This window comes from Euphorbia lathyris, chromosome 8 (assembly GCF_963576675.1).
Source record: "Euphorbia lathyris chromosome 8, ddEupLath1.1, whole genome shotgun sequence".
NCBI lineage: Eukaryota > Viridiplantae > Streptophyta > Magnoliopsida > Malpighiales > Euphorbiaceae > Euphorbia > Euphorbia lathyris.
In genome coordinates this window covers 36,999,967-37,027,238 of record NC_088917.1, presented here as the reverse complement: position 1 = coordinate 37,027,238, position 27,272 = coordinate 36,999,967, and the positions used below count along the sequence as shown (strand labels likewise).

At 38.3% G+C, this 27,272-nt stretch overlaps 1 protein-coding gene across 1 annotated transcript; it reads left to right on the top strand.

Moving 5' to 3' along the window:
• The first annotated feature begins 16,409 nt into the window (after positions 1-16,409).
• Positions 16,410-24,716, top strand: LOC136202469 (K(+) efflux antiporter 6). The gene is made up of 20 exons (XM_065993109.1): positions 16,410-16,853; positions 17,653-17,696; positions 18,121-18,179; positions 18,271-18,349; positions 18,427-18,488; positions 18,575-18,650; positions 18,790-18,864; positions 19,412-19,483; positions 19,575-19,658; positions 20,232-20,300; positions 20,413-20,490; positions 20,643-20,731; positions 21,169-21,265; positions 21,382-21,435; positions 22,060-22,155; positions 22,994-23,182; positions 23,277-23,354; positions 23,602-23,646; positions 24,105-24,194; positions 24,294-24,716. Exons 1-20 carry the CDS (start codon positions 16,637-16,639, stop codon positions 24,375-24,377), a joined length of 1,737 nt encoding a protein of 578 aa, XP_065849181.1. The 5' UTR covers positions 16,410-16,636; the 3' UTR covers positions 24,378-24,716.
• Positions 24,717-27,272: the final 2,556 nt, after the last annotated feature.

The following is a 27,272-nucleotide window of genomic DNA, read 5'->3' as shown; positions in this document are numbered from 1 at the left end:
CAAGTCTTCTATGTCATAGCCAGGAGTTATTCTCTTTAGACACTAAGCATATATTTTTAGAAAACTGTTTTTCTAAACTCAGCATGTATACATTGTCTACACGAGGGGCAGTTAAAATCAATTCATTTGTATTTCCCTCGAGTATTTGACACTTGGTATCATCAAATACAACCTTTCTGCCGCTTATGCAAAGCTGAGCTACACTCAGCAGATTGTATTTGAGACCTTTAACTAAGAAGACTGACTCAATAGTTGGGTTACCTCCGATAGTACCTGAGTCGACTATCTTACCCTTCTTATTGTCCCCAAAGCTTACACTACCACCTCGTTTAAGCTCTAGTGTGATGAATTGTGTTTCATCACCTGTCATGTGCCTTGAGCATGCGCTGTCTATATACCAAAGTTTTGACTTCTCCACGCATGTCAAGCTGACCTGCATTTTAAACTATTCATCTTTAGGTACCCAATTCTTTTTGGGTCCTTTCTTGTTAGTATAAACAGGTGCAAAGTCATATTTTAGTTTGTGACGGCATACTTTTATAGTGTGGCCATTTTTACCACAGAAGTCACAATGTATTACCCTTTGAGGGCGATACTGAGTATGGTCAGCATTGTTATGCTAAGCATGCCAATATACCTTAGTGGTATGTCCTTTTCTACCGCAGAAGTCACATTGGACAATCCGCTTGTTGAACCAACACACATCTTTCGTGTGTCCCCTTTTCCCGCAACAGTCACACTAAGTGAACTGTTTATGCTGATTAGTACTTGCATACTCAGCATGGGGTTTATTTCTATTTGAGCCTTTTACTTGACCCTGTAAGGTTGTAACATCCTTTCTTAGTTTCTTCAATTCAGATTGGACCTCCGTAACAAACTTATGCATTATTTGCATGTTGCTATGTAAATCTGAATTGTCTTGGAGGAGATATCGGAGGTCACTCAGCTTGACCTCTTCAATCTCGTCACATCGCCTGCTGAGTGATTTTATTTTTTTGTTACATTTCTTGGTTAGTGTGTATAAATCACTCAGGGCATTTACCATTTCATTTCTAAGCAAGAGTAAAGATGTTACCTCATTGTTGTGTTCCTCCTGGTCAGTTTCATCAGAGAGGTCAGCTTGCTCAGATTGAGAATGGTCAGCATCATCAGCCATGAAACATATGTTGGTTGTTTCAGTTGCATCAGATTCAGATGAGGTTGACTCATCACTGTCGCTCCATGTTGCTACCATAGCCTTTTTGCTTCCCTTCTTCTCTTTCTTGAGGTTTGGGCAGCTTGACTTGATGTGCCCAGTTTGGTGGCACTCAAAACAGGTGACAGACTTGGAGCCGTCCTTCTTGTATCTGTCACTGGACTCAGCTTTGTATCTGTCATTTTTTCTGAATGGCCTTCTTCTGTTCTTTTCATTCTTCATAAACAGCTTCTTCATTTTTCGTGTAAACATGGCCATTTCCTCATCGTCTGATGAGTCACCTTCGGTCGAGTCAGCTTTCATGACAAGTGACTTTTGTTTCTTGTCTTCTGACTTTTCTTTCTCTTTAGCTTCAAAGTTTTGCATTGAGATCTCGTGAGTCAGCAGAGATCCGATTAGCTCGTCATACTTGTATGTAGTCAGATCCTGAGCTTCTTCTACTGCAGTTTTCTTAGCCTGCCAGCTCTTAGGTAAGCTTCTCAAGATTTTCTTCACTTGTTCTTCTTCGGTGAAGTTCTTGCCGAGTCTTTTTAGTTCATTTATGATATTAGTGAATCTAGCATTCATGCTGGAGATGTCCTCGTTGTCATTCATCTCGAATAGCTCATATAATCTCATGTGTTGATTCACCTTTGACTCTTTGACCTTGCTTGTACCTTCATAGGTCACCTCGAGCTTTTTCCATATCTCCTGTGCTGACTCACAACCTGATATTTTATTGTATTCTGCAGCATCTAAAGCACAGTGAAGCATATTAATAGCCGAAGCATTATTTTGAAGTTTTCTAAGGTCATCTTCTGACCACTCAGTTTCACTCTTAATGACTTTCTCATTGTTAACAGTTTTATATGGCATGTATGGGCCTTGAACTATTGCAAGCCATGCACTCATGTTTGTGGCTTGAATAAAGTTCTTCATCCTATTCTTCTAGAAAGTATAATTAGATCCAAAGAATAGGGGAGGCCGACTAATAGATAATCCCTCAGGGAGTATCTGTGTTGTTTGGTTTCCTGGAAGGAAACGAGTGCTGTTCTCAGCCATTTATGGGGATCCGCTCAAGATAGTTATATCTTAGAGTAGTGAGCTTAGGCTCTGATACCACTTGTTGGTCCCGTGTGATTAGTTCCAAGGGGGGGTTAGGAACTAATGTAACTTTTTCGCTAATTTAATTATACTGACTTGATAATTTTGATGAGTTTGTTAACTCAGTTTTTGGTCAGCACTACCGATCTTAATGTAAGACAGCTTTGGTCAGATGTTGACTAAGGCAGTTTTACTCGTGAGTTGGGAATTGACACTTTCTGTGGTCAGCTTCTAACTCAACACTCTGATTTACTCAGTATCAGTTTAAATGGTTTATATGCTGAGTAAATTCAACAGACAACACATGCACACACACACACACACACACACACACACACACACACACATATATATATATATATATATATATATATATATATATATATATATATATATATATATATATATTGAGAGAGTTAGAAATTACTCAGTACGACTTATCCTGGTTCGGCCTCTCTGCCTATGTCCAGTCCCTAGAGTCTTCCGGGCTTTTGGAATCCAATACTGAGCTCTTTAAAGGTAGAGCACAAACCGTTTATAAGGCAGTTGAATATGCAAGAGTACCGTCCTCTATTCTTCTACTCAACTCCTACTAAGCACCACAACCCAGTACTTAGATTTCTCTACCACTGAATGTTTACAACCAAACACTCAGCACAACACTCTCAATATCACGATTGATACAAGTTGTTCTTTTTCAAATGAAGAACACTTTAGATGATTACAAACAATCAATCTAGAATTTACACAGGAATAGAAAATGGGTGTAAGATCTCTTTCTTGTTTTTTAGTGCTTTGAACTTGTATTTTTCTCTCTTGTATTTTTCTTTTTGTACTTCGGCAATGATCCAAGGAGTTTGATTGTCTTTATATAGATGAAGACCTGGAGGAGGATCATTTGAAATGATTTAGCCGTTAAGTCCAAAACGGCTCTTTTAGGAGACAGCTTATGGTCAGCTTCAGGTTTTGCAGGCCAATCCTATCCTCTGATTTCTTTAGACGTCAGACTTGTCTTCTTCCTGCAGACGTTGTCTTTTTGTGGCAGTTGTCTTTTAGCAATAATCTGTTGACCCATGTATCTCAGAATGTGACTTTTGCGTAATTCCGAGGATTCAATTATTGGTGCAGAAGGTTTGCAAGACTTGTCTTCTAGTGAACGGATCTCTCATGCTGTCCTGAAGATTTACTCAGTTTCTTCTTTATTCGTTGTCTTCGTTTGTTGTCAACTTCTATGCCGAGTTCTGTTTTTGCAAGACAACTTTTGAGAGGGCTTTTAATGCTGAGTTCCATTCCACTTTAACTTTGTTAAACTTCAGACTTCTATTCTTTGATACTGAGTTTGATTCTACTCAGCTTGTTCTTTGATCTCATGCTGACTTTGTCCTGTCTTATTCTTTATTTCTTTTTGTATTTAAGTTTATACTCAACATTGAACAAACAGATTAGTACAATTAAATCAAAGCACTTAAATTTAATTGTCTCTTAATCATGGATGATTTTGTCAAATCAAAATCTTGTGGAAAGGTGTTTCAACAATCTTTGCATAGGACAGTGTCAGTACCCATTGGGGTTGACATGGGTTTACAATCTTCCATATCAAATTTCTTTAGCATTTCTTTGGCGTACTTAGACTGACTAATGAAGATGTCGTTCTTACCTTGCTTGGTTTGAAGTCCAAGGAAGAAGTTGAGTTCGCCCATCATAGACATCTCGAACTCAGTTTGCATCTGTTTACTAAACTCTTTGCACAAGGATTCGTCAGTAGCACCAAAGATTATATCATCTACGTAAATTTTTGCTAGCAGGGTATGTTTACCCTTTTTCGTAATGAACAAGGTTGTGTCAGCTTTGCCTCTGACATAATTCCTGGTCAGCAGGAAGTTGGTCAACCTTTCATACCAAGCTTTTGGAGCTTGCTTCAGGCCATATAAGGCCTTTTTGAGTTTATAAACGTGGTTTGGAAATTTTGGATCTTCAAACCCTAGAGGCTGACTAACATATACCTCTTCGTTTATAAAGCCATTAAGAAAAGCACTTTTAACATCCATTTGATATAATTTAAAGTTCATATAGATAGCATATGCACACAGTATACGTATAGCCTCTGACCTAGCAACAGGAGCAAAAGTCTCACCATAGTCAATGCCTTCTTGCTGACTGTAGCCTTGGGCTACAAGTCAGGCTTTATTTCTAACTACGTTGCCTTACTCATCTAGTTTATTTCTAAAGACCCACTTAGTTCCTATGGTCTTTTGATTCCTAGGTTTTGGTACTAAATCCCATACCTCATTTCTTGTGAATTGATCAAGCTCTTCTTGCATAGCATTGATCCAATATTCATCGTGCTCAGCATCGACGAAGTTCTTTGGCTCATTTACTGAGACGAATGCAACATTCCTGAGATACTTTCTAAGCTGAGCTCGGTTCATCATCGGCGGACTGAGTTGTCTTTCCTGCAAGGTCAGTTTCATCGAACTCTATATGGACAGACTCTTCAACAACTTGAGTTCGTTTATTATACACCCTATATGTTTTACTGTTAGTTGAGTACCCTAAAAAGATCGCTTCGTCAGCTTTAGCTTCAAATTTTGCAAGGTTATCTTTTGTATTGAGTATGAAACATTTACACCCAAAAGCACGAAAGTAGCCAATGTTGGGCTTTCGTCCTTTCCAAAGTTCATAAGGGGTTTTCTTGAGTATAGGTCTAACTAAAGCCCTATTCAGTATGTAGCATGCTATGTGGACAGCTTCACCCCAGAAATACTTTGGAAGCCTATTTTCGCTCAGCATTGTCCTAGCAATTTCGACAATTGTTCTGTTCTTCCTTTCAACCACCCCATTTTGTTGAGGCGTTCTAGGAGCAGAGAAATTGTGGTCAATACCACTGGCTTCACAGAATTCGTCAAACTGTTGGTTTTTGAATTCTCTGCCATTGTCACTTCTAATATGAGCTACTTTTAGGTCTTTGTCATTTTCAAGCTTTTTAATCAATGTTGTGAACATCTCAAATGTTTCATCCTTGCTACTCAGCAAGATGATCCAAGTATACCGAGAGAAATCATCTACAATGACTAAGGAGAATTTCTTACCGCTCAAGCTGAGTGGCTAGACAGGTCCGAAAAGGTCCAGATGTAGTAATTCCAATAGTCTCTTGGTTGAGACAATGTTTTTACTTTGAAAAAACTTTTTCGTTTGTTTACCTTGCTGACAAGCATTACATAATTGATCTTTTTCAAATTTCAATTTGGGCAATCCCTCAACTAGTTGCTTTCTAGCCAATTTAGCAAGGAGGCCCATGCTTACATGACCAAGTCTCCTATGCCATAGCCAGGAGTTATCCTCTTTAGATACTAAGCATATATTTTTTGAAAACTTTTTTTCTAAACTCAACATATATACATTGTCAACACGAGGGGCAGTTAAAATCAAATTGTTTGTTTTTCCCTCGAGTATCCGACACTGAGTAGCATCAAATATAACCTATCTACCGCTATCACAAAGCTGAGCTACGCTCAATAGGTTATATTTGAGACCCTTAACTAAGGAGACTGACTCAATGGTGGGGTTACCTCCGATAGTACCCGATCCTACTATCTTACCCTTCTTATTGTCTCCAAAGCTTACGTTGCCACCTTGTTTAAGCTCAAGTGTGATGAACTGAGTTTCATCACCAGTCATATGCCTCGAGCATGCGCTGTCAATATACCAAAGCTTTGACTTCTCCACGCATCTCAGGCTCACCTGTATTTTAAATCATTCAAATTTAGGTACCCAATTCTTTTTGGGTCCTCGTTTATTAGCATAAGCAGGTGCTATGTCATGTTTTAACTTTGACGACATATATTTATAGTGTGGCCTTGTTTACCACAGAAGTCACAATGAGTTACCCTTTTTGGGTGACTCTATTTTTGGTCAGCACCATTGTGCTGAGCATGCCAACATACCTTAGTGGTATGTCCTTTCTTTCCGCAGAAGTCACATTGGACAATCCGCTTGTTATACCAACACACATCTCTTGTGTGTCCCCTTTTCCCACAATAGTCACATTGAGTGAACTGTCTATGCTGACTAGTACCTGAGTACTCAGCATGGGATTTATTTTTGTTTGAGCCTTTAGTTTGGCTCTGTAGGTATGTGACATCCTTTTTCAGTTTCTTTGAATCTGACTGGACTTCCGAGACAAACTTATGCATAATTTCCATGTTACTATGCAATGTTGAGTTGTCTTGGAGAAGATATCGAAGGTCACTGAGCTTGACCTCTTCAATCTCGTCACACCGCCTGCTGAGTGCTTTTATTTTCTTATTACACTTTTTAGTCAGTGTATATAAGTCACTCAGGGCGTTAATCATTTCATTTCTAAGCAAGTGTAAAGATGTTACCTCATTTGAGTATTCCTCTGTTTAGATTCTTCAGAGAGGTCAGCTTGCTCAGATTGAGTGTGGTAAGTAGCGTCATCGGCCATGAAGCATATGTTTGCTGACTCGGTGGCATCAGCTTCAGATGATGTTGAGTCGTCGCTGTCACTCCATGTGGCCACCATTGCCTTTTTGCTTCCCTTATTGTCTTTCTTTAGATTAGGGCAGCTTAACTTAATGTGCCCAGTTTGATGGCACTCAAAGCACGTGACAGGCTTAGAGCTGTCCTTTTTGTATTTGTCACTGGACTCAGCTTTGTACCTATCACCTCTCATGAATGGCCTCTTGCTGTTCTTTTCATTCTTTCTGAACAGCTTCTTCATCTTCCTTGTGAACATGGCCATTTCCTCATCATCTGATGAGTCTGCTTCAGTTGAGTCAGCTTTCATGACAAGTGATTTTTGTTTCTTGTCTTCTGACTTTTCTTTTGCTTCAAAAATTTTCATAGAGACCTCATGAGTCAGCAAAGATTCGATCAGCTCATCGTATTTATATGTGGTCAAGTCTTGAGCTTCCTCTACGGCAGTTTTCTTAGCTTGCCAGCTCTTGGGTAAGCTTCTCAGAATTTTCTTCACCTGCTCTTCTTCAGTGAAGTTCTTACTGAGCCTCTTTAGCTCATTTATGATGTTGGTGAATCTAGCGTTCATTCCAGAGATGTCCTCATTGTCGTTCATCTCGAACAGCTCGTATAATCTCATATGTTGGTTCACCTTTGACTCATTGACCTTGCTTGTACCTTCGTAGGTTACTTTAAGCTTTTTCCAAATCTCCTGTGCTGACTCGCAACCTGAAATCTTATTGTATTCTGCAGCATCTAACGCACAGTGAAGCATATTAATAGCCGAAGCATTGTTTTGCAATTTTTAAGGTCATCTTCTGACCACTCAGTTTCACTCTTACAATTTTCTCATTGTCAACAGTTTTATATGGCACATATGGGCCTTGTACTATTGCAAGCCATGCACTCATGTTTGTGGCTTGAATGAAGTTCTTCATCCTATTCTTCCAGAACGTATAGTTAGATCCAAAGAATAGGGGAGGCCGACTGATTGATAATCCCTCAGGGAGTATCTGTGTTGTTTGGTTCCCTGAAAGGAAACGAGTGCTGTTTTCAGCCATTTATCGGGATCAACTCAAGATAGTTATATCTTTGAGTAGTGAGCTATTAGGCTCTGATACCACTTGTTGGTCCCGTGTGATTAGTTCCAAGGGGGGGGGGTAGGAACTAATATAACTTTTTTCGTTTTAATTAAGCTGACTTAATATATTTTCTTGAGTTAGTTAACTCAGCTTTGGTCAGCACGGCCGATTATAGTGTAAGACAGCTTTAGTCAGATGTTGACTAGAACTATTTTACGTATGAGTCGGGAATTGACACTTTTGTGGTCAGCTTCCAACTCAGCACTCTTATTTACTCAATGTCAATTTAAACAATTTATATGCTGAGTAAATATAGCAAGCAACACATACAGATATATATATATATATATATATATATATATATATATATATATATTGAGAGAGAGTTAGAGATTACTCAGTACGACTTATCCTGGTTTGGCCTCTCTGCCTACGTTCAGTCCCCAGAATCCCTCCGGGCTTTTTAAATCCAATACTAACCTCTTTAAAGGTAGAGCACAAACCGTTTACAAGGCAGTTGAATATGCAAGAGTACCGTCCTCTATTCATCTACTCAACTCCTACTAAGTGCTATAACCGAACACCTAGATTTCTCTACCACTAAGCACTCAACACGAGTACTCAGCACAACACTCTCAATTTTACAATTGATACAAATTGTTCTTTTCGAATGAAGAACACTTTAGATGATTACAGAAAATCAATCTAGCTTTTACACAAGAATAGAAATTTGGTGTAAGATCTCTTTTGGCTTTTGTGTGCTTTGTATATATACTCTTTTGTTCTTGTTGTGATCGGCTAATGATCCAAGAATGATCATGTCCTTTTATAGTTGAGGTCTGAAGCAGAAATGGTTTGAACTTTGGATTTGTCCGTTGATCCAAACGGCTCCTTTTTGAGACAAGTTCTGGTCAGCTTCAGTTTTGCAGGCCAATCCTGTCGTCTGACTTCCGCAGGCGTCAGGTTTGTCTTCTTCTTGCAAATTTCGTCTTCTTGTGCCAGTTCGTCTTTTAGCTAACGAACAGTTGACCCATGCATCTCGAAATTGGCTTTTGCGTAATTCCAAGGTTTCTATTATTGGTGCAGACAGTTGTCGGAGCTTGTCTTTTAGCAAACGGATCATTCATGCTGTCCTGAAGATCACTCAGCTTCTCTTTGATAGCCGTTGTTTGAGATTGTTTGCTAATACATATACTGAGTTCTCTTTTACTCAGCTTCTATGGTCAGCTTCGTTCTGCAAGACATAGTTCTTAGGAAGACTTTTGTACTTTTGATACTGAGTTTCGTTCCACTTAGCTTCTTGATCTTTAAGCTTCTTGTTCTGAAGATGACTTATCTTCTCTCACGTTGAGTTCCACTCTACTCAGCTTGTGCTGTGATCTTATGCTGACTTCTTCCTGTCTTACTTTTTATTTCTATTTGTATTTATATTTATACTCATCATTGAACAAACATATTAGTACAATTAAATCAAAGCACTTAAATTTAATTGTCCCTTAATCATGGATTAACTTAAATAATTTTGTCAAATCAAAATCATGTGGAAAGGTGTTTCAACGGGGTTGTCGATTGATTGAGATTGAGTCGGATAATACCGAGATAGTGGCGGCTATTAATGAGTATAGAGATACTGCATGTATTGGTCGGAACCTTTTCAAAGGTATCAAGCTGCTTCTCAGGAACTTCGAGTGTGTTCATCTTCGACATGTGTTCCGGAAGCAAAATCAGGTTTCTGATTTTATGGCTAGCAGCGCTCATGCTCTTGAACCGGGTGTTACTCATCTTCTGCTCCCGCCGGTTGACATTCGAAAGCTGTTGTTGGATGATCTCGTGGGAGCTGGCTTTCCTAGGATGGTTCCGCCTTAGTTTCTTTTCTTTTCTTTTTTTGTTGTTGTTTCCTTTCATATTTATAAAAAAATAGTATTTTTTTTATCAATTAATTTTTTTTGAATCTTTTATCAATTAATTTTATATAGTTGAACTTGCTTAAAAAAAATTCTATATAGTTGAACTAATAAATTAAATAGATTTTAAAGTGAATCTGATTTATTTAAAGAAAATAATTTACTATTAGTTATGAAAAAGTAAGATATTTTTTTTTGGTAACACCATGAAATTAAACAGACGACAACAGAAAAGGAAATACATCAGCAGGAGCAGTTCAAACAGAAATGAGCATGGGGAAGACAACTCCTATGTTATCTGCAGATATAAAACTGAAAACAACAGGGGGTGGCGAAACAAGTCTAGACATGCTTAAGGGGGCTAAGTGAGCTTCCTGGGCAAGCCTATCCGCTACACGGTTCTGTTCACGGTAGATGTGCTTGATCTGGACCTGATTAAAATCAGAAAACACTCTCCTGATGCAGGAAACCAGAGAAGAGGATCCAATGTGGGGGCAAGGAGCTTGGGCAAAACAATCAACAACCTCTTGGTTGTCCAATTCGATTGACAACTTAGATATTTTCAAGGATAAGACGAGACAAATACCAAAGTAGAGACCCCATAATTCTGCTTCAAAGGATGATCCCGAGCCAATATTATGGATGACTCCTGCAACCCACTGCCCATCAGAGTTTCGGATAATCCCAACAGCAGCGCCGTCTCGACTGAAGGCACGTGCCATCAATATTAAACTTCATCCACCCCTCTTGAGGTCGAGACCATCCAACCAGCCTGACAGATTTAGGCTGACGAATTCCAGTATTTCTAAGCACTGAGAAACTGGCTTTGAAGGAGAGGATGCTGTCCTTAATGGCATCAATAGGCTTGTGCAGGATGTTTTTCTTATCATTGAAAACAACCTCATTTCTCCATCTCCATAGGAAATGGCAGGTGGTCACAAAGAATAGGATCCCGTCTTCCTAATTACTAAGGAGGTCGCCTCCTAAGCAATAATTAAACCAAACATCCCCCCTAGCCTAAAGAACAGATGTTGAATATTAGTCGGGAGAATTTGGATCTAGATATTTCTGCTGAAGAGCAATCACGGAGCGCATGGGATAGGGATTCCAGTTGTAGATTATAGCGGAAGCATCCTTCTAAGATCGACAGGTGCCGCTGAAGTCTCTTAGTGTTGGTCAAGAGAGCAGCAAGCCAGACAAAACTTTTGATCCGGTACGGAAGGCTCAGGGACCAAATCCTCTTCCAATTGACACCATTAGAGTTAGAGAGACGAATAAAGGCTTCATATGCTGATTTACAGGAGAAACGACCGTTGTTTGTGAGTGCCCAACATCGAGAGTCCCGATCATTCTCTTCAACGCTGACTTTAAATCCCCAGATTCTAAGCAACCACTCTTCATAAAAAATGCTCAAATTCAGGCCAGTTCTAGTTACCATTGGAGTCCAACAGGTCAGAAACAGTCCAGAGCAGGGTATGAGAGGGGGGCTGAACTGAGCAGACATCAATCAGTCACACTCCTTTAAGCTAGTTATCGGTCCAGAAGCGGATACTTCGCCCATTCCCCACATTCCAAGAAATTCCACTACAGAACTCCTTGAAAACGGCGCTAACACTTTTCCATAAAAAGGAGCAGTTTTTCACTTGTCTGTCAGTTCCACCAAAGATTTCATCTTTCCTGTATTTCCCATGGAGAACTCGAACCCAAAGAGCACAAGGATTTTGCCACATACGCCAGAGAATCTTCATGAGGAGAACCTTGTTATTATCAAGGGCCTTTCTGATACCCGTTCCTCCCAAAGGTTTGGGCCGACACACCATCTCCCATGGAACAGAGTGGATCTTTTGCACCCCCTCCGACCCACCCCATAGGAAGCGACGATTCATTTTGTCAAGACTGTTAAAGACGTTATTAGGCAACAAGTTAGATTGCATCAAATGGTTCGGAGAGGAGCTAGTCACCGACTGAACCAGTGTCATTCTTCCTGCAAGAGATAAAGAGTGAGCTTTCCAGCCAGCTAGTTTCGAATTTACAGAATCGAATAGGTCCTTGAAGGAGGCTTTGGAAACCCGACCACTGTGAAGTGGAACCCCAAGGTATTTTCCTAGAGAGGCAGTGAGAGGAACCCCACAAGCATCACTCAGTTTCTTACACAAGCCTGGCGCCATATTCTTCGAACAAAGCATGCTGGACTTCTGGATATTTGGTTTCTGGCCCGAGGCTGTGCAAAAGGTCTTTAGGATATCCATCAAAGTGCAAAGTTGCTCCTCGGCCCCTTACAAAAAAAGGATGACATCATTTGCAAAGAAAAGGTAGGTTATAGGGGGGCAGCCTCGCCCAATTTTAACTGGACGTAGTCTCTTGTCCTCAACAGCATCCTGGAGGAGATGAGCCAGTCTTTCCATGGTAATGACAAATAAGTAAGGGGACATAGGGTCTCCCTACCCGACTCCTCTAGTAGGGGCAAAAGGGACGGACAAGTCTCCATTGAGAAGTGCATGCATAGAGACCGTAGAGATGCACTGTCTGATAATATCACAATAAATGGGGGGAAAGATAGCAAGCTTGATAGTCTCAACCAGGAATTTCCAGTTCAGCCTATCATAAGCTTTTTCAAGGTCCAGTTTCAATGCAATGAGGCCTTTCTTCCCTTTCTTTATCCACATAGAATGTACCATTTCCTGTGCAATCACAATATTATCAACCATCTGTCTCCCAGGCACGAAACTCGATTGATTCTGACTAATGAGGTGAGGGAGAATATGCTGGATTCTATTAGCAATTATTTTAGTAACCGTCTTATATATAACATTGCAAAGGCTGATGGGTCTCATCTGGTTAAAGTAGGCCGGGTTTTCCACTTTTGGTATCAGAACAAGAAGAGTATCATTTACCTCAGCAATTGAGCGCGTCCCGGAGAAGATCCCACTAACAAAACTACAAACACCATCTTTCACCTCACTCCAATGCTTTTGATAAAAGCCAGCGGGGAGACCATCAGGGCCTGGGGCTTTGACCCATTCCAAAAACAGCCATTCTAATATCAGCCTCGGTCACCGGCCTGAAGGCATGAGCAAGGTCAGAGGCGGGGGGAGCAGGGAAGCAGCTTCGCGAGAGCAGTTGTGGATCACACCTCACATCAGATTGGAACAGAGCATTAAAGTAACTAACTACATGGGTCTTAATGTCAGAAAACTCATAGAGCCAGTTCCCCTAGGGGGTATGAATAACTTTAATTCTATTTCTATGTCTCCGAATAATGGTGGACAAGTGAAAGAACTTGGAGTTCTTGTCTCCATCAGTGATCCATTTTTTCATGGACTTTTGGAACCATAGAAGCTCATCCTGAAGCAAGACCGCCTCAAGCTCATGTTGAAGAGATCGGAGAAAGCGACCAATATTCTCATCATACGATTGCTCTAGTCTTTTCTGCAATCATGCAATCCTATTAAGAAGGCGTCTCTTCCTAGTAATAATGTGCCCAAACACCCTTTTATTCCACCCTAAGACCTCTTGTTTGAAGACTTTAGCAGCAGAAATTGGGTCCTATTTCGGATGCTAATGAGAAGCAACAAAGGAAGCAAAGTCTGGGTGGGATTCCCAAACCAAGAGGTACCGAAAAGGTCTCGAATGCTGACATCGGGGAGCTTCTAGAAGCCTAAGTAGGATAGGGTAGTGGTCAGAGTGCCTAAAGGGAAGGTTCAAAATAGAAGCCTCCGGGAAGAGAAGTCGGGCATTCGCGTTCCCATACACTTTGTCAAGCCTCACAAAAGTCCCTCTCCGTCTCCAAGATAACCGGTGTCCCGAGTATCCGAGATCAAAGACCCCACAGTCATCCATTGCCCTTCTATGATGAAGGCTCCTTTGAAGATAGTGGTTACCTCCACCTTTCTGATTAGATAACACAACAATGTGGTTAAAATCACCCAACAGAAACCAAGGGCTCGAAATCCCCGACCCGAGGCTATGGAGCTCATCCCAAAGGATGCGTCTAAGAGAGCAAATGGGAGAGGCATAGATGAAGGATATTTGGAAATTAACCAGGCCATTCCTAATAACCTCATAGTGTATGTATTGGGTAAACACAACCTTCACCACTAAGTTGATTAAGTTAGCCTTCCAAAAGAGCCAGATCCTCCCGGATTTTCCCTTAGCTTCAGAACGGACACAGTTCCACTTCCGATACCTTTTACACACAGCATCAGCCGAGTCCCCACTAACTTTGGTTTCAAGTAAAGCGAAGCACACAAGGCTGAATTGTTTCAGTAAATCATTCACATGAACGCGAGTTCTTTTACTACCTGCACCACATACATTCCAAACTAGAAAATCCATAAAAAAGCGGACGAGAAGCGAGGTCCTAATCATTAGGCCAAATATTTGTGCGAGGCTCCTTCGAGCCTAGTAGAGGTGCCAGCAGGGCCACGTTTCTCCTGGGGAAGAGTCGTTCCTTTTGAAGCCTTCAGGGCCTGCTTGGGACTGTTTTGGTTTTTGATCTCCTTGTGCTTGGGCAAAATACTCTTATCAAGAACCTTGGTCGTGCACGCCTCCGTCAAGGGTCCATCCCCGCTCTCTAATCCAAACATCTCTGCAGACCTCATCGACATAGAGTTAGAGGTGATAGACAACGAGTTCCCACTCTCCCCCAAGGTCACCTGTTGAGGCAGAGTCTTAGAAGCAAGGTTACCAGGCATAAGGGGTTCCTGCGTAGAAATGGGAGGATCGGGGTTACATTGCACCATATTAGCCTATTCTAAAACACCAAATCTCGACCCAGACACTGCTAACGTCGGTTCAATAGAAGCTTTTGCCCTCGGCTCCCGATCCATATCCGGTTGCTTATCAGATGCCTCCATCGATGTGTGAGAATTCCTGGCTTGCAGATTAGAGCTTGGTTGTTTGGTAACTCTTTTCCTATCTACACGTTTGACAACCATCCAATAACCATAATCATTTAGGACTTCCTCTCGCCCCGGTAGCTCCTCCGTATTTATCCCCTCATCCAGCACCTGTTTAGAGGGGCATCCTTCCAGAAGATGGCCATACATCTCACAGTTGTAGCAAATATTGTGAAGCCCTTCGTACTCAATACGATACACTGTCCGGCGAAGCTTATATTTAGCAAGAAGCGGTTTAGACAGGTCGACCTCAATGCAGGCTCTCGCGAATTTATCCCTCTCAGCCCCCACCGTAGCTTTATCAACGTGATGGACCTTGCTAACATATGCCCCTAATTTGGTCATGAACCCTTCATTGTAGTATTCAATGGCAAGTTCAGGAAATCTCACCCAAGTGAGTATCTTTTTAACTTCACTGTCAAAAGGGTTGAAATTAGGCACCCATGGCCTTATTGTAAGGCAATGATTCGAGATAATGTATGGTCCTCCCTTGATCACAGCCTCATAATCCTCAGGACTTGAAAATTTAATCACATAATAGTTATTTTCCAAGTCAATGATGCTAACCTTGCCTTTCTTGGCCCACTAGACATTGATTCTTTGGGCAAAATAGCTAAATCCTATTCTTTTACCAAGCATAATGACAATAAGGGAGGATTTCCACTTACCCCACAGGGAGTGTTTCTCATCGGAGTTCAGGCGGATACTCGGACATTTGGGGTCGTCTTCCTCCTCATCTTCTAGATCCGAATCCACCAATAGTTCCTCCAGCCACTCGGGTTCAGTGTCCGGGGTGATTTCCATAGCTTCGTCCTCATCCATGTCCGCTTCGGTAACGGTTTCCTTCCACGAGAGCTTCCGTCGGCTAGGAGAGTGAAGGGTGCTGGTGAGACTTCCAAAACTCTCTATCAGGATCCCGTTAACTCATTTGGATTTTCCAGGTACCGACCCGCTGCCGGAGATTGGGTTGAAAAACCAGAGTGGGCGGCGCCGCTGCTCTCGCTTGACATCAGATCTTCCACCTAGTAGAGAGACGTCGGCGGAGGTAAAAGGTGAGAGCTCTCACCGGCCAAAAGAGCCAGACGGCGGTATCACCGCTGTTCTCACAAGTTCTGCGCACAGAGACTCTGCTTCGTATTGCTCTGCTACAGTAACTTCGTCAACTTGCCTTATTTTTTTATATTTTCTTATTTGATTTAATATGTGTGAATAAATTTTGTCTAAATAAATGTATAAAAAATTTGAAGATACTTCCTTCCTTTAAAAAAAGGAAAAAAAAAGGTTTGCCTCTATCATTTTTTTTAAGAAATGGATTTACTTTTAATATAAAAAATAATATTAACAATATCAATAATACATTTACTTAATATATAAATTATATTTAAAATATTTATTATATTTTTTTGGAAGAGTAAATTTTTTATTATGTTACTAATTTATATAAACAACATGTATATTTAAATCTGTTATATATTAGATATTTTTTTCGGTATGAAATACTAAATACAAATTGACCATAAAAAATACCTAAAATATTTAATATATTATTAAAACAGTTATAAAAAAACTCGGTTAAAATATATAAAGTTTTGATATAACAATCCAACAACTATTAAATCAATCCATTCAATTTTATTACATAATAATTTTAAAATTAAAGTTGAATTTATAACATTATCCTAAAATAATAATGTAGGTGTAATTCAAATTTAGAAGAAAACTTGCCAATATTCGGATCATTAATCATGTATAATTTTTTAGTGAAGCAATTAATCACGTATAATCTTATTAATCCGAAATGAAAGGGAGAACCAGAATTAATTAAATATGAATATCTATGTTGCTCTAGATCTTTGGAAGTTGAGCTTGATGAATGAGTATAGACTACACTTTGACTCTTGCTGGCTTGCTCTCCATCATTTCTGTTTGTAGTCAGTCCATTGCTATTGTTCCTCAAAATCGAGGAATTTCCTTTCTTAGATTATTTCTTCTTCTCCAATGTTGATTACAAATTCATCACCCTTTCTTGTTCTTTTCCTTGTCTGCTTCGCTTCCTTTTCATTCGCTCTTCAACTCAATGACTCAGATCGGCTCGACTTCATCAACGATACTGCTGTTTCCAACGCCTCTCTTTCTAACCCTAAAGATGGCACTTTCGCCAAGATTATCGATGACGCTCTTCGGAAAGAGTTCCCTGAGAATGAACAGAACGACGGTTCTCTCTCTCTCTCTCTCTCTGTGTGTGTGTGTGTGTGTGTTTACTACTTCAGCTTTAGGGTTTCTTTTTGTATTTTGGAGCGTTGAACTATAAGTAGAGGAATTTAGCTTAATTGTGTTTGACTACCTGAATAGGTTTTAATTTGCATTTCAGATTATACCTGTGTAAATTTTTTTGAGACTGAGGTGAGGAAAATGAAGCTGAAAGCAATAATTAGCTTTTGTTGATTATGGTTTCATTAAATCATTTCAGCATTCGGCATCTTTTTTTATTTATTTATTTTGTTTTGTTTTTCAATGCTTTCTTTATAACTAAAGTGCCTGGTACTTTGATAATGATAATCCAATTTCAATTTGAGTATCAGTTGTTACCCGTTTTTTTTAACTGCTTCTGGGTTAAGATCTAAAGTGCTCATTAACATGCATTCATTTGGGTTACTCTTGATGATTGACCTTATACGTTGCTGATTTCATTCACCTAAATCTATGCATTTACTGAAAACAAATTACTGAATTCGGTCTTAGAATTGATTGCATGGAATGCTGGCCTATTTCAGGCAGAAGTATTGGTTCCTATGCTGTATGAGGCTACAAGCACATGTATTATTTGCTCATTTCCACTGGAATCTGCAAAGTTATAGTTTTATTCTTTCTTTTTTTGGGGGGTATTAATGCTTCGAATCCTTTTTGTGATTATTATGTTTCCCCTCTTTGTTATTTTCCATAAAAAGTAAACCAGAGTCATTGCATCTTCCATTATCTAATTTATCATTTGTCCCTCTCTTTATATTTGGCAGCAACTGATTCTGGAAGCTTCAACAACAGTGTAGCTGAGCAGCAGGTTGAGGGTTACTTCTTTTCAAACTTTAAGCAACAATCTCTTGCAATGACAACTTTGTGGGCATAAAGATTAGCATTTAGTGTAGTCAGTGATGAGATATATTGCAACACATGTTTTACTTTTCTTAATAATTTATATCATGTTAAGCAACTAATGAATTCTTCTATAATTGTTTATTATTGTTACTATATATGTGTGTGTGTGTGTATATATATATACTGTTGTATTATGATCCCAAGTGTTACTGTGAGATATAATGACTTGATGGTTGTTTCTCGGACAGTATATTCTTGATTTTGTTTCATAAGGAGAAAATAATGTTTTATTTTGAATCACCTGTTCTCCCACTTTATTGGATTATTTTGTTCATGTTTTCCTTTGAAGTTTTCTGAAGATTGATTCTTTGTATCGTTTGGGTTGCTAGGCGGTTTTGGAAACTGTTGCTAGAGTTAAATCGAAGAAAAATGACACGAAAGAGGAAAAGTATAATTTTCAAATTTATTTGTTACTTAATTTCTTCCTTAAAACTGAATTTGCATTGTTTGAGATGTTCCGTTTTTGTGTTTCATTGTAGGTCATTTAAGCTCCAGAATGTTTTCAATTTGGACAATGATAATGGAGCCGAGGAAACCCCAACGCTGATAGATAGAAAGGTAATAATCATTTCAAACCATGTTTGCTGTCTTGATAATATTACTACGATTAAATTTTTTAAATATATGTTTTTCAGGATAATGTCTTTATTATATCAAATTTTAAATCAAAATATCCAGTGCTGCAGCTAGACTTGAGGTACACTTATTTATTGTTGTACTTAACTCTTTATTCTATACTTGGTTGGTAAGCTAATTTGAATTTGTATACTTATTGCTTTGTAGATTGATATCAGATTTGGTTGTCGTCATTGTATCTGCAACTTGTGGTGGCATTGCGTTTGCCTGTGCTGGACAACCGGTCTGATCATATTTGATCTAAGCTTAGTTCATGACACACTGCAATGCTAGGATATAATTCAATGTCTGGGCATGCCGTTTTTTCTAAATTATGTACGCACATTATTTTTCTTGAAGTTTGTAATTTTAATTTTCTACAGGTTATTACTGGATATTTGCTAGCAGGATCTGTCATCGGGCCTGGGGGGTTCAACTTTGTCAGTGAAATGGTGCAAGTATGTGGCTTGTCTGTTAGAAAGCATTCAAACGTGTTCTGTTGATTTTGCTAAAATCTTTCTGGGTGATTCCTTGTTCGCCCTAGTATTATATTGAGCGTTTTGGCCAAGTCAACTACCAATGCTTGACATAATGAGCAATATATGATGTTATAACGACTGCCTTTCCCTTCCGTGTCAACAAATATTTGCTTGAATAACTCATTTTATTCTTAAAGGTCCAACTTTATTTGCTCAACTTATGCTATTTAGGCTTTCATTAATTTACACTTCATGATGTTGGCAGAAATATAGTGTGCTTTTATATATTAAGCTGTTGTAAGATATTTGAGAGCAATAAGCTAAGTTGTATCGAGAAATAATCAAGCGTGTTCCCCCTGTTATAATGGTAGCCAAAAGTCCTGCTGTCTTTAGTTTTTGATATTTATTCTCCTTTTTTGGTAGTTTTCTAGTCAACATTTTGATGGAGATGCGGAGATCGTAAATTTCTTTCATTGGAAAATTTACCATGTTGTCTTCATTTTTCTTTCCTGATTCACGTCTATAGGTTGAGACTGTGGCTCAGTTTGGTGTTATTTTTCTTCTTTTTGCATTGGGCCTGGAGTTCTCAACAACAAAGGTGAGTTTTATTTTATTGATCATTATTATATTTTTTATTAATCCAATTTGTCTTTAGTACACAAGTCAAAGTTTATCATCCTCTGTTTCAGCTTCGGGTTGTTCGAGCAGTTGCTGTTCTGGGAGGTTTGCTTCAAATTGTCTTATTTATGTTCCTATGTGGAATTACATCAATGGTAGGTCTATTATCTTTGAGAATGTTTTATCTTTCTTTTCTTTGCCAGGTTGTCCACATTCATGTCTAAATTTGTGATATTCAATCAAATCACGAGGAACAAATATTTGAGTCAGTGATTGATCATAAGATTTATACAAGCCAGAAATGTTATATTGATATCCTTATTTTTCAATTAATAGATTTCAGTCTTTTCCTTTTTTCTGTGGCTCATGGAATCCTTTGGTAGGTTTTTGCTATGTGAAACCCTATGCTTGTAATAAATATTGTTGTATCACTTCAAAAGCTGGGATGACAATAGGATCATTCTTCAAAATTGTGAGTTCCTAAATTTTCTGGTTGGAGTAGTTGGCAACTTGCTACTTGATATCACAGTAAAGTGGGCTGGATGTATGCATTTGCATAATTACTGTGTTCTAAATTTAGATATTTATCTTATTGACTTTGAACCTCGGTTTACACTGCATCTTTAGTGGATGTGTCAAGCCATTGGGATTAATGCTGGCATGCATAGGTATGGGTATTTGAAATTTGTACTTCCAATCTTACATTTGTGATCTATTACTGTTTGCAGTTATGTGGCGGTAAGCCTTCAGAGGGTGTGTTTGTTGGTGCATTCCTTTCAATGTCTTCAACTGCTGTGGTAAAACCTTCTTTTGATGTAGATTCGCTCATAGACATCCTTGGGACATGCATCATGCATTGCACAACTTTTTGCATTGCTCATGACTGACAAGCTGCAATGTCTGCTCCAGGTTTTGAAGTTTTTGATGGAAAAGAATTCTACTAATTCCCTTCAAGGACAGGTCACCATTGGCACCCTTATTCTGCAGGTGATCGAATCTAAATCCTTTTCCACAAAACATTGATTGTACTATCTTGAATCTACTTTGTTAGTGTTTATTAATGCTTTCTGATAATCAAGTCATCAATTTATAGATAAAGGTTCTTTTCACTTAATTATCATTGACTTTTGCCCAACCAGGATTGTGCTGTTGGTTTGCTATTCGCTTTGCTTCCAGTTCTAGGTGGGACTTCTGGTGTTCTTCAAGGAGTAATCTCGATGGCTAAATTGTAAGTGAAGGACTTTGAATGTGGACTAAATAAAACTAAGGGAAGACTTTCTTCCTATGGGCTGCACAATGATTGCTTGGAATTAGCAAATGTGTGACTAGATCTGTTGTTTCTCCATCACTCCTTTGAGTGCAGAAATTGAAATTTGAAGCCCAAAGACTGGCTTTTAAAGAATCCAAACTTCTGCTTTTTTCTTCATTCATGTCCTCCTTCCACAACCTTCAATAATTAAGTGGGAATCCCTTGATCATTCAAATATGTTTCAGTAGCATGATCTTATATTTTGATTTTGTTTTTATAAAATGGGATTTCGCTATCTTTCCCAATGATTTTTGATGTACAGATCTTACACCAATCTTTTTAGTTTGCCTCCTATTCTTTTGAATGTTATATTCGTTAATCTATTCTAATTTACTAGCTTTTTTTTTCCCAATCAGGTTGCTAGTATTGATTGCATTTTTGGCTGTTTTGTCAATATTATCTCGAACTTGCATTCCTTGGTTGCTTAAACTGATGATGAGCCTATCATTACAGGTACTCATCTATTTAGTATAGAGATTGAGCTACATTTTTTTCATGCAGAGTTTTGAAATGGATATCTTCATGGAGGTATATTACTTTTTTCTATGACCATAATTTCAAATTTGCAGACCAATGAGCTCTACCAATTGGCATCCGTAGCTTTCTGCTTGCTTATAGCTTGGGTTTGTTCTATTCCCTCATTCTCGTCCTTCCAAGAACATGTGTTGCATAATTATTTATGCAAATATTTGTGTGCTTATCAGCTTCCTTCCATGTGGAATAGTGAGCAAACAGCTACATTTTCTTTTGTTGGTTGTACTTAGAGCGCTGATAAATTGCAATGTAATTGATGGTTTTTAATGCTATTTGTGACAAAATGCTGGTAGTATTGCACTGAAGTAAAATTGTTGACCCAAGAATAAAAATTCCACTCGGAAGTGTTTAAGTATTAAATTTCTCCTCACCCAAAAATATTCAAGTATTATATTTATGCTAGCATTGTGCTTTGCAATTGAATTTGCCGGATATTTATATCAAATATATGGACATGGGAAAGTCTAGTGTGTCAAGTTTACACATATAGCCCTTTTGTTGTTTACTAGAGGAATTTGACTCCCTTTTGTTGTTTACTAGAGGAATTTGACTTGTGGTTTTTGTTAAACAGCTTTATGAGTGAAAAATTCCATTTACCTTGTATTTTTGCATATTTAGGGGCTCATTGAGAAAAATCCGAAGCTGGCATCCTTGTAGATTCTAAGTTATGTTTTTAAGTGGTATTCTTATCTAATTTTCAATATCATTTTCAGTGTAGTGATAAGCTGGGCCTAAGTTTAGAATTGGGATCATTTGCTGCTGGAGTAATGATATCCACAACAGACCTTGCTCAACATACACTGGAACAGGTGAGGTGCTGATCTGTCATTGGAAATTTAGAGGTATATAATTTTATATGTATCTTAATGGATACAACACAGAAGGTTAGCAGCAATTGGACTGCTGTATTACAGATTATTTATTTTCCTTCGGCTCATTGTGGGATTTTTTTTGTTTGCATAGGAAGACTCAGGAAGAGTCGTTTACGTGCATTAAATCTATAGCATTCTAACTTAGCAACAAAACTAGCATCCTGCTTATATTAATTGCTAATCTAATCTGGCAGTTTTATTTGTGCTGTATGTATTTCTATGAGACTCTTGTGCTTGTCAAAGAAGCAAGAGTTAATTCTAGTTACTTATATTATATATTTATATAGGCAAGGGAGCCCTGCCATTTTTAGGCCAATCAGTTTATTTAATGTATAATGTGATTAGTTTAGAAAGTTTCCCCATTAATTATGGGTCTTCGATTAGTTTGTTGAATGAACTGAGTGTCATTTGTACATATTGTGGCTTTGCTTTCTTGTTTCTATAGTTTGAATTTGAGACCATGTCTTTTGATCAGTGCAGAATAATTGTGCATCTTATCTCTGAATGATATTTTTCTGGTCCTCCTGCCTCCCTTAGCAGCTAAATTCTTTTGAGTAATCTTACCCATAATATTCTGATAATACAATGTTATGTGTGTCAGATATTAATATGTATTGGGCTTTAACTATAAATTTAAGCTTTTAGTTCAATTGGTTTCATGACAATGTGGAATATTGAATAGCTATGTAAATTATACTTGTGCTTAACCATTGCTCGGTTCATTTGTTGTTTTTCCTCTTGTGGATTTTAACGCTTTCATTTGTTTATTGATCAGATAGAACCTATTCGGAATTTGTTTGCTGCACTCTTCCTGGCCAGCATTGGGATGCTTATCAATGTTCATTTTCTCTGGAACCATGTGGATATATTGCTAGCATCTGTTATATTAGTCATAATTATAAAGACAACCATAATCACTACAGTTGTTAAGGGATTTGGTTATAACAACAAGACTGCTCTTCTTGTAAGATCTTATTTGATGGCTTACATGCATTGTTCTCTCTTGATCTTTATATATGTAAATTTGTTTTCGGACTCACTGCATATTACTGCTGTAGGCTGGAATGTCTCTGGCACAAATAGGGGAGTTTGCTTTTGTTCTTCTCAGCCGTGCTTCTAATCTTCATCTAGTTGAGGTTAGTGCTACTGTTCCTTTTCTGTTATGAGACATTAAGATGAAAATCTTCCTTGCCTTGGGAAACAACAAGTTTAGGATAACAAATATGTTCGATATATATATTATATTATATATTAATTGTCCTGGTCTATTATAATCTGATATTTTCGAAGATATTGTTTTTCCTCTGCATAGCTAAGACAACAGCTCTTAGGGGAAGCTGAAACTTTAAGTTACTGCAGAGCTAATGCTTTAACCTTTTTCAGGGGAAGGTATACCTACTTCTTCTTGGGACAACAGCTCTTAGTCTGGTACGGAAACTGTTCCATTGAACTCTGATTGATGTAATTGTTGCTGTATTTTTATGTTGTACTGCATTTCACATCAGGGTATCATGTTGGTCGTTCGTAGTAGAAAGCAATATCACATTGTAACCCAAAAATTTAAAAGCAATATCACAAGTGACATGATATGTGGTTAATTTTTTTGAAAATTTGGTTTTGGCATTTCATGTTTTCTTTCCTCACTGAATATTGTGAATTTCGTTTTGATTATCTCGTCCTCAACTTACAATTTCTAATTCCCCCTGGAAATCAAGGGGACATAATTCTACTCAATTTAGTTCTGATTGATTTATGTCAAAATTATAAGTGGGGAAATTATTCAAATGATTAGACTATTAGGGGACTAATTTCATTGATTACTAGTTCTGCAGAATCAATTTTAAATTAATTTTCTGTGTTGTTTTACTTGCACAAAATATTTGCAGGTAACAACTCCTCTGCTTTTCAAGCTAATTCCTGCTGTGGCGCATCTTGGGGTGCTTTTACGGTGGTTTCCACCCGATAGTTCTGTTGAGGTAAGTAGGAGTTCACTGAATTTCTGGACCATTTGGGCATGTACCAGTTGTTAGTAATAAATGTTGTAGATTTACTGTGGATGCCATTTTGAATTTCAGATCGCATTCAAAGGAGAGAACTTTCGGTCAGATAGTGGTAAACAGCGGATTACTTTGATCGTTCAAGGACCTCATGACTCCTGAGCTCTGTAAATATATTGGGGAGTTTAAGGATAAGTATATGCAATGCCTTGGCCCATTTTCCACGTTGTGCAGATGAAATAGAGTTTTTCTCTTTCCGTTCGACATTCTTTTTTCCAGTCGTGTGTTGCTAACCAAACTGTCACGGAATCGAAGCCTTGGAAATGCAGAAAACAAGGAAGAAGTTATCTAACTACCATAAGGACTGACGTGAAGCTTGTGATTTAAGAAAAATTCAATTTACTTTTCCACATTCTTTCTTCTTGTATCATAGTTGAAGTCGGAGCTTGTAGACGTTTAATATTTGATGATTAATGAAATTTAATACCGATTTCTTTGGAACCCATTTTTCCCATATCAGAATTTCACCTTGTCTTAATAGAAACCAGTTGGTTGTATTTCGACTGATATCAGTTGATGATTTCTCTTGAAACACCGCACTCAGAAAATAATTTTTCATTGCCATCATTTTGAAGGTTCTTTTTTCCCTCCAAGTATGGTCCTTTCTCTTAACCATGAATGCAGTAAAATTTTTGCTCCTTTTTTTTTTTTAAAAGCGTTTTTGTTCTCTTAAGTTACTTAGGTACGTTGATTATTGTCGTTGAGCTAACTATTCACTGGCCAGCATCTTAATATTTTGGGGCTCTCTTTTTAAGGGGTCCGGATTTTTTGAGGACCTCCATCCATTTTGTGACATGTCTTACAAAAGATACTTTGTGACACATGTCACGAAATGTAGAGATCCTCAAAAGGACCAGTTAAATTGCAATCACGTCCAATCGTAAATCTCAGGCCTAGTAGATTTGAGGAATATCAAGTCTCGATATTTGGGTGCGTGTTCACATATCAATAGGTGATATATAGCACATTCCGCTCCTTAATTCTCAACCGTCTTCTACAGTCTCATTGTAATATAAATAAAGTAAGCCCAACTCAATATGCACTACTTCATTCATTCATTAAGCTTATATCATAATTTTGATTTACAGTTGTGTTCATCCTCGAGTCCTATCATAAACCGACTTAGACATTAGAGTGGATTAGCCGAACAATGACCCACATTGTTTCTGTCCAATTACAAGCTTCTAAATGAACTTTCAGGATTTAACCACATCAAATTCGTGCAGTGAGCGTGGAATAAACCACAACAATAACTCGCTTAACTAGTTCCATCCAACTTCTTTCCTCCAGTACACTCCCAACCTCTGGAGTTGATTACATTAGAAAAAGGAGCACAATGGCAGTTTCAAGCCGATCACGATCTGACTCTAGATATGGCGGAGAACCCTGAGGTTCTAGACACCCAGCAACAAAGTCTCCTAGGCGTAATCTCCCGAAGATTGACCGAAAACCTGGAATATGTCCACAACGTCGTCAACGTCATGCTACAAGAGCACGCCATCCAAAAGGGTAAAGTAAAAGAAAAGCTAGATAGTAGAAGAGACTCTCATGTACATGAATAAACCTGAGAATACCAACTATTCAACCAGGCATTATACTACCCGAAGCTGCCATTGTCAACATGACAGATCCCCAATAGATCGGGTAAAGGCTATGAAGCACCGATACGGGTACGCATACGGGTACGGCAAACGACATTTCTAAAAAATATGAGATACGGGTACGTCGGGGATACGACAAATTTTATATACAATTAATAATATATATATAATTTATAATGAAAATTCAAAAGATACATAAATATATAAATCACAAATTATAGTCATAAAGTCATTATAAAAAACACAAATAATACTCCCAAGTCATTATAAACCCACAAATAACATTTATAATATTAACTAATAAGTCATTAATTCATACTTTTTGAGTTTTTTTTTTAAAAAAAAACCCTTATACTTCAAAGTTTTTTTTAAAAAAACCCCCTAGAGTATCCCCGACGTGTCCCATACGTACCCCGTCGTATCTCCATACTCGGAGTATCAGATACGCGTACGGTGACCTCCGGGAAGTATCGGTGCTTCATAGGTCTTTATTCCTCTAAAATATTAAAAAGGGAATGAAAAATTATCAAAAGTACATATTTTATTATTTAATTAAAACACACTTATTTTTGTAATTAAACTCAATTATTAGCTCAAAATAAACCGTAAATCACGCTAAAAAGATAGGGACAAAACGTTCCTATCAGGGTGATTCATTTCTTGTTCAACAAAGTGATGCATACCATTCTACAAAAGTTTGAAAGGAGTAAAAGACTTCAATTAGACAGCCGAGTGCCAAATGTCTTTCGAGAAGCTCAAGAAGTTCCTAGCATTACCTCTCTTACTTAGCTGCTCAATATCGGGAGAAACGCTCTACTTCTACATTAGTGCGGTAGACGAATCCCTCGATAAGGTCCTCATTCGGGAGGAAGGTACATAGCAGTTCCTGGCATAATACATCAAACCAGGTATCTCGAGCTAGAGAAGCTAGCGTACAGAGTGGAAGTAGCCTCACAAAAGCTTAGACACTACTTGTATAGCCATGTAATTATCGTTCGAATGGACTCACCACTCTGTAAGGTGTCACAAAGTCCAAAAACATCTGAGAGACTAGCATAATATGCCCTCAAAATGAAAGAATTCGACATCCAATATGAGCCAAGAAAGGCTTTCAAAGGCCAGACATTGACATACTTTCTCGTCAAAATCCTAAGCTATAAAAAAGGCACAACATCGGGAGACATCTGGGAAGTATATATAGATGAATGCTCAGGGCGAGAGGGAGCAGGCATCAGGGTCTTCGTAAGAGGACCTGACAAAATAAAATTAAGGTACACAACTTCACTTAGTTTCTTAGCATCAAATAATATAGCTGAATATGAGACACTATTGTAGAGAATAAGGATGATCAACATCATCAAGCCCGATCTGGCTATTCTAAAAAGTGACTCAAAAC

Excerpts from the sequence above, each read along its gene's own strand:
- LOC136202469 (XM_065993109.1), top strand. The coding sequence starts at position 16,637 with ATGTTGATTACAAATTCATCACCCTTTCTTGTTCTTTTCCTTGTCTGC. Across the intron at positions 19,484-19,574 it reads TGGAGTTCTCAACAACAAAG|CTTCGGGTTGTTCGAGCAGT; the intron begins GTGAGTTTTATT and ends CCTCTGTTTCAG. Across the intron at positions 20,732-21,168 it reads GTAATCTCGATGGCTAAATT|GTTGCTAGTATTGATTGCAT; the intron begins GTAAGTGAAGGA and ends TTTCCCAATCAG.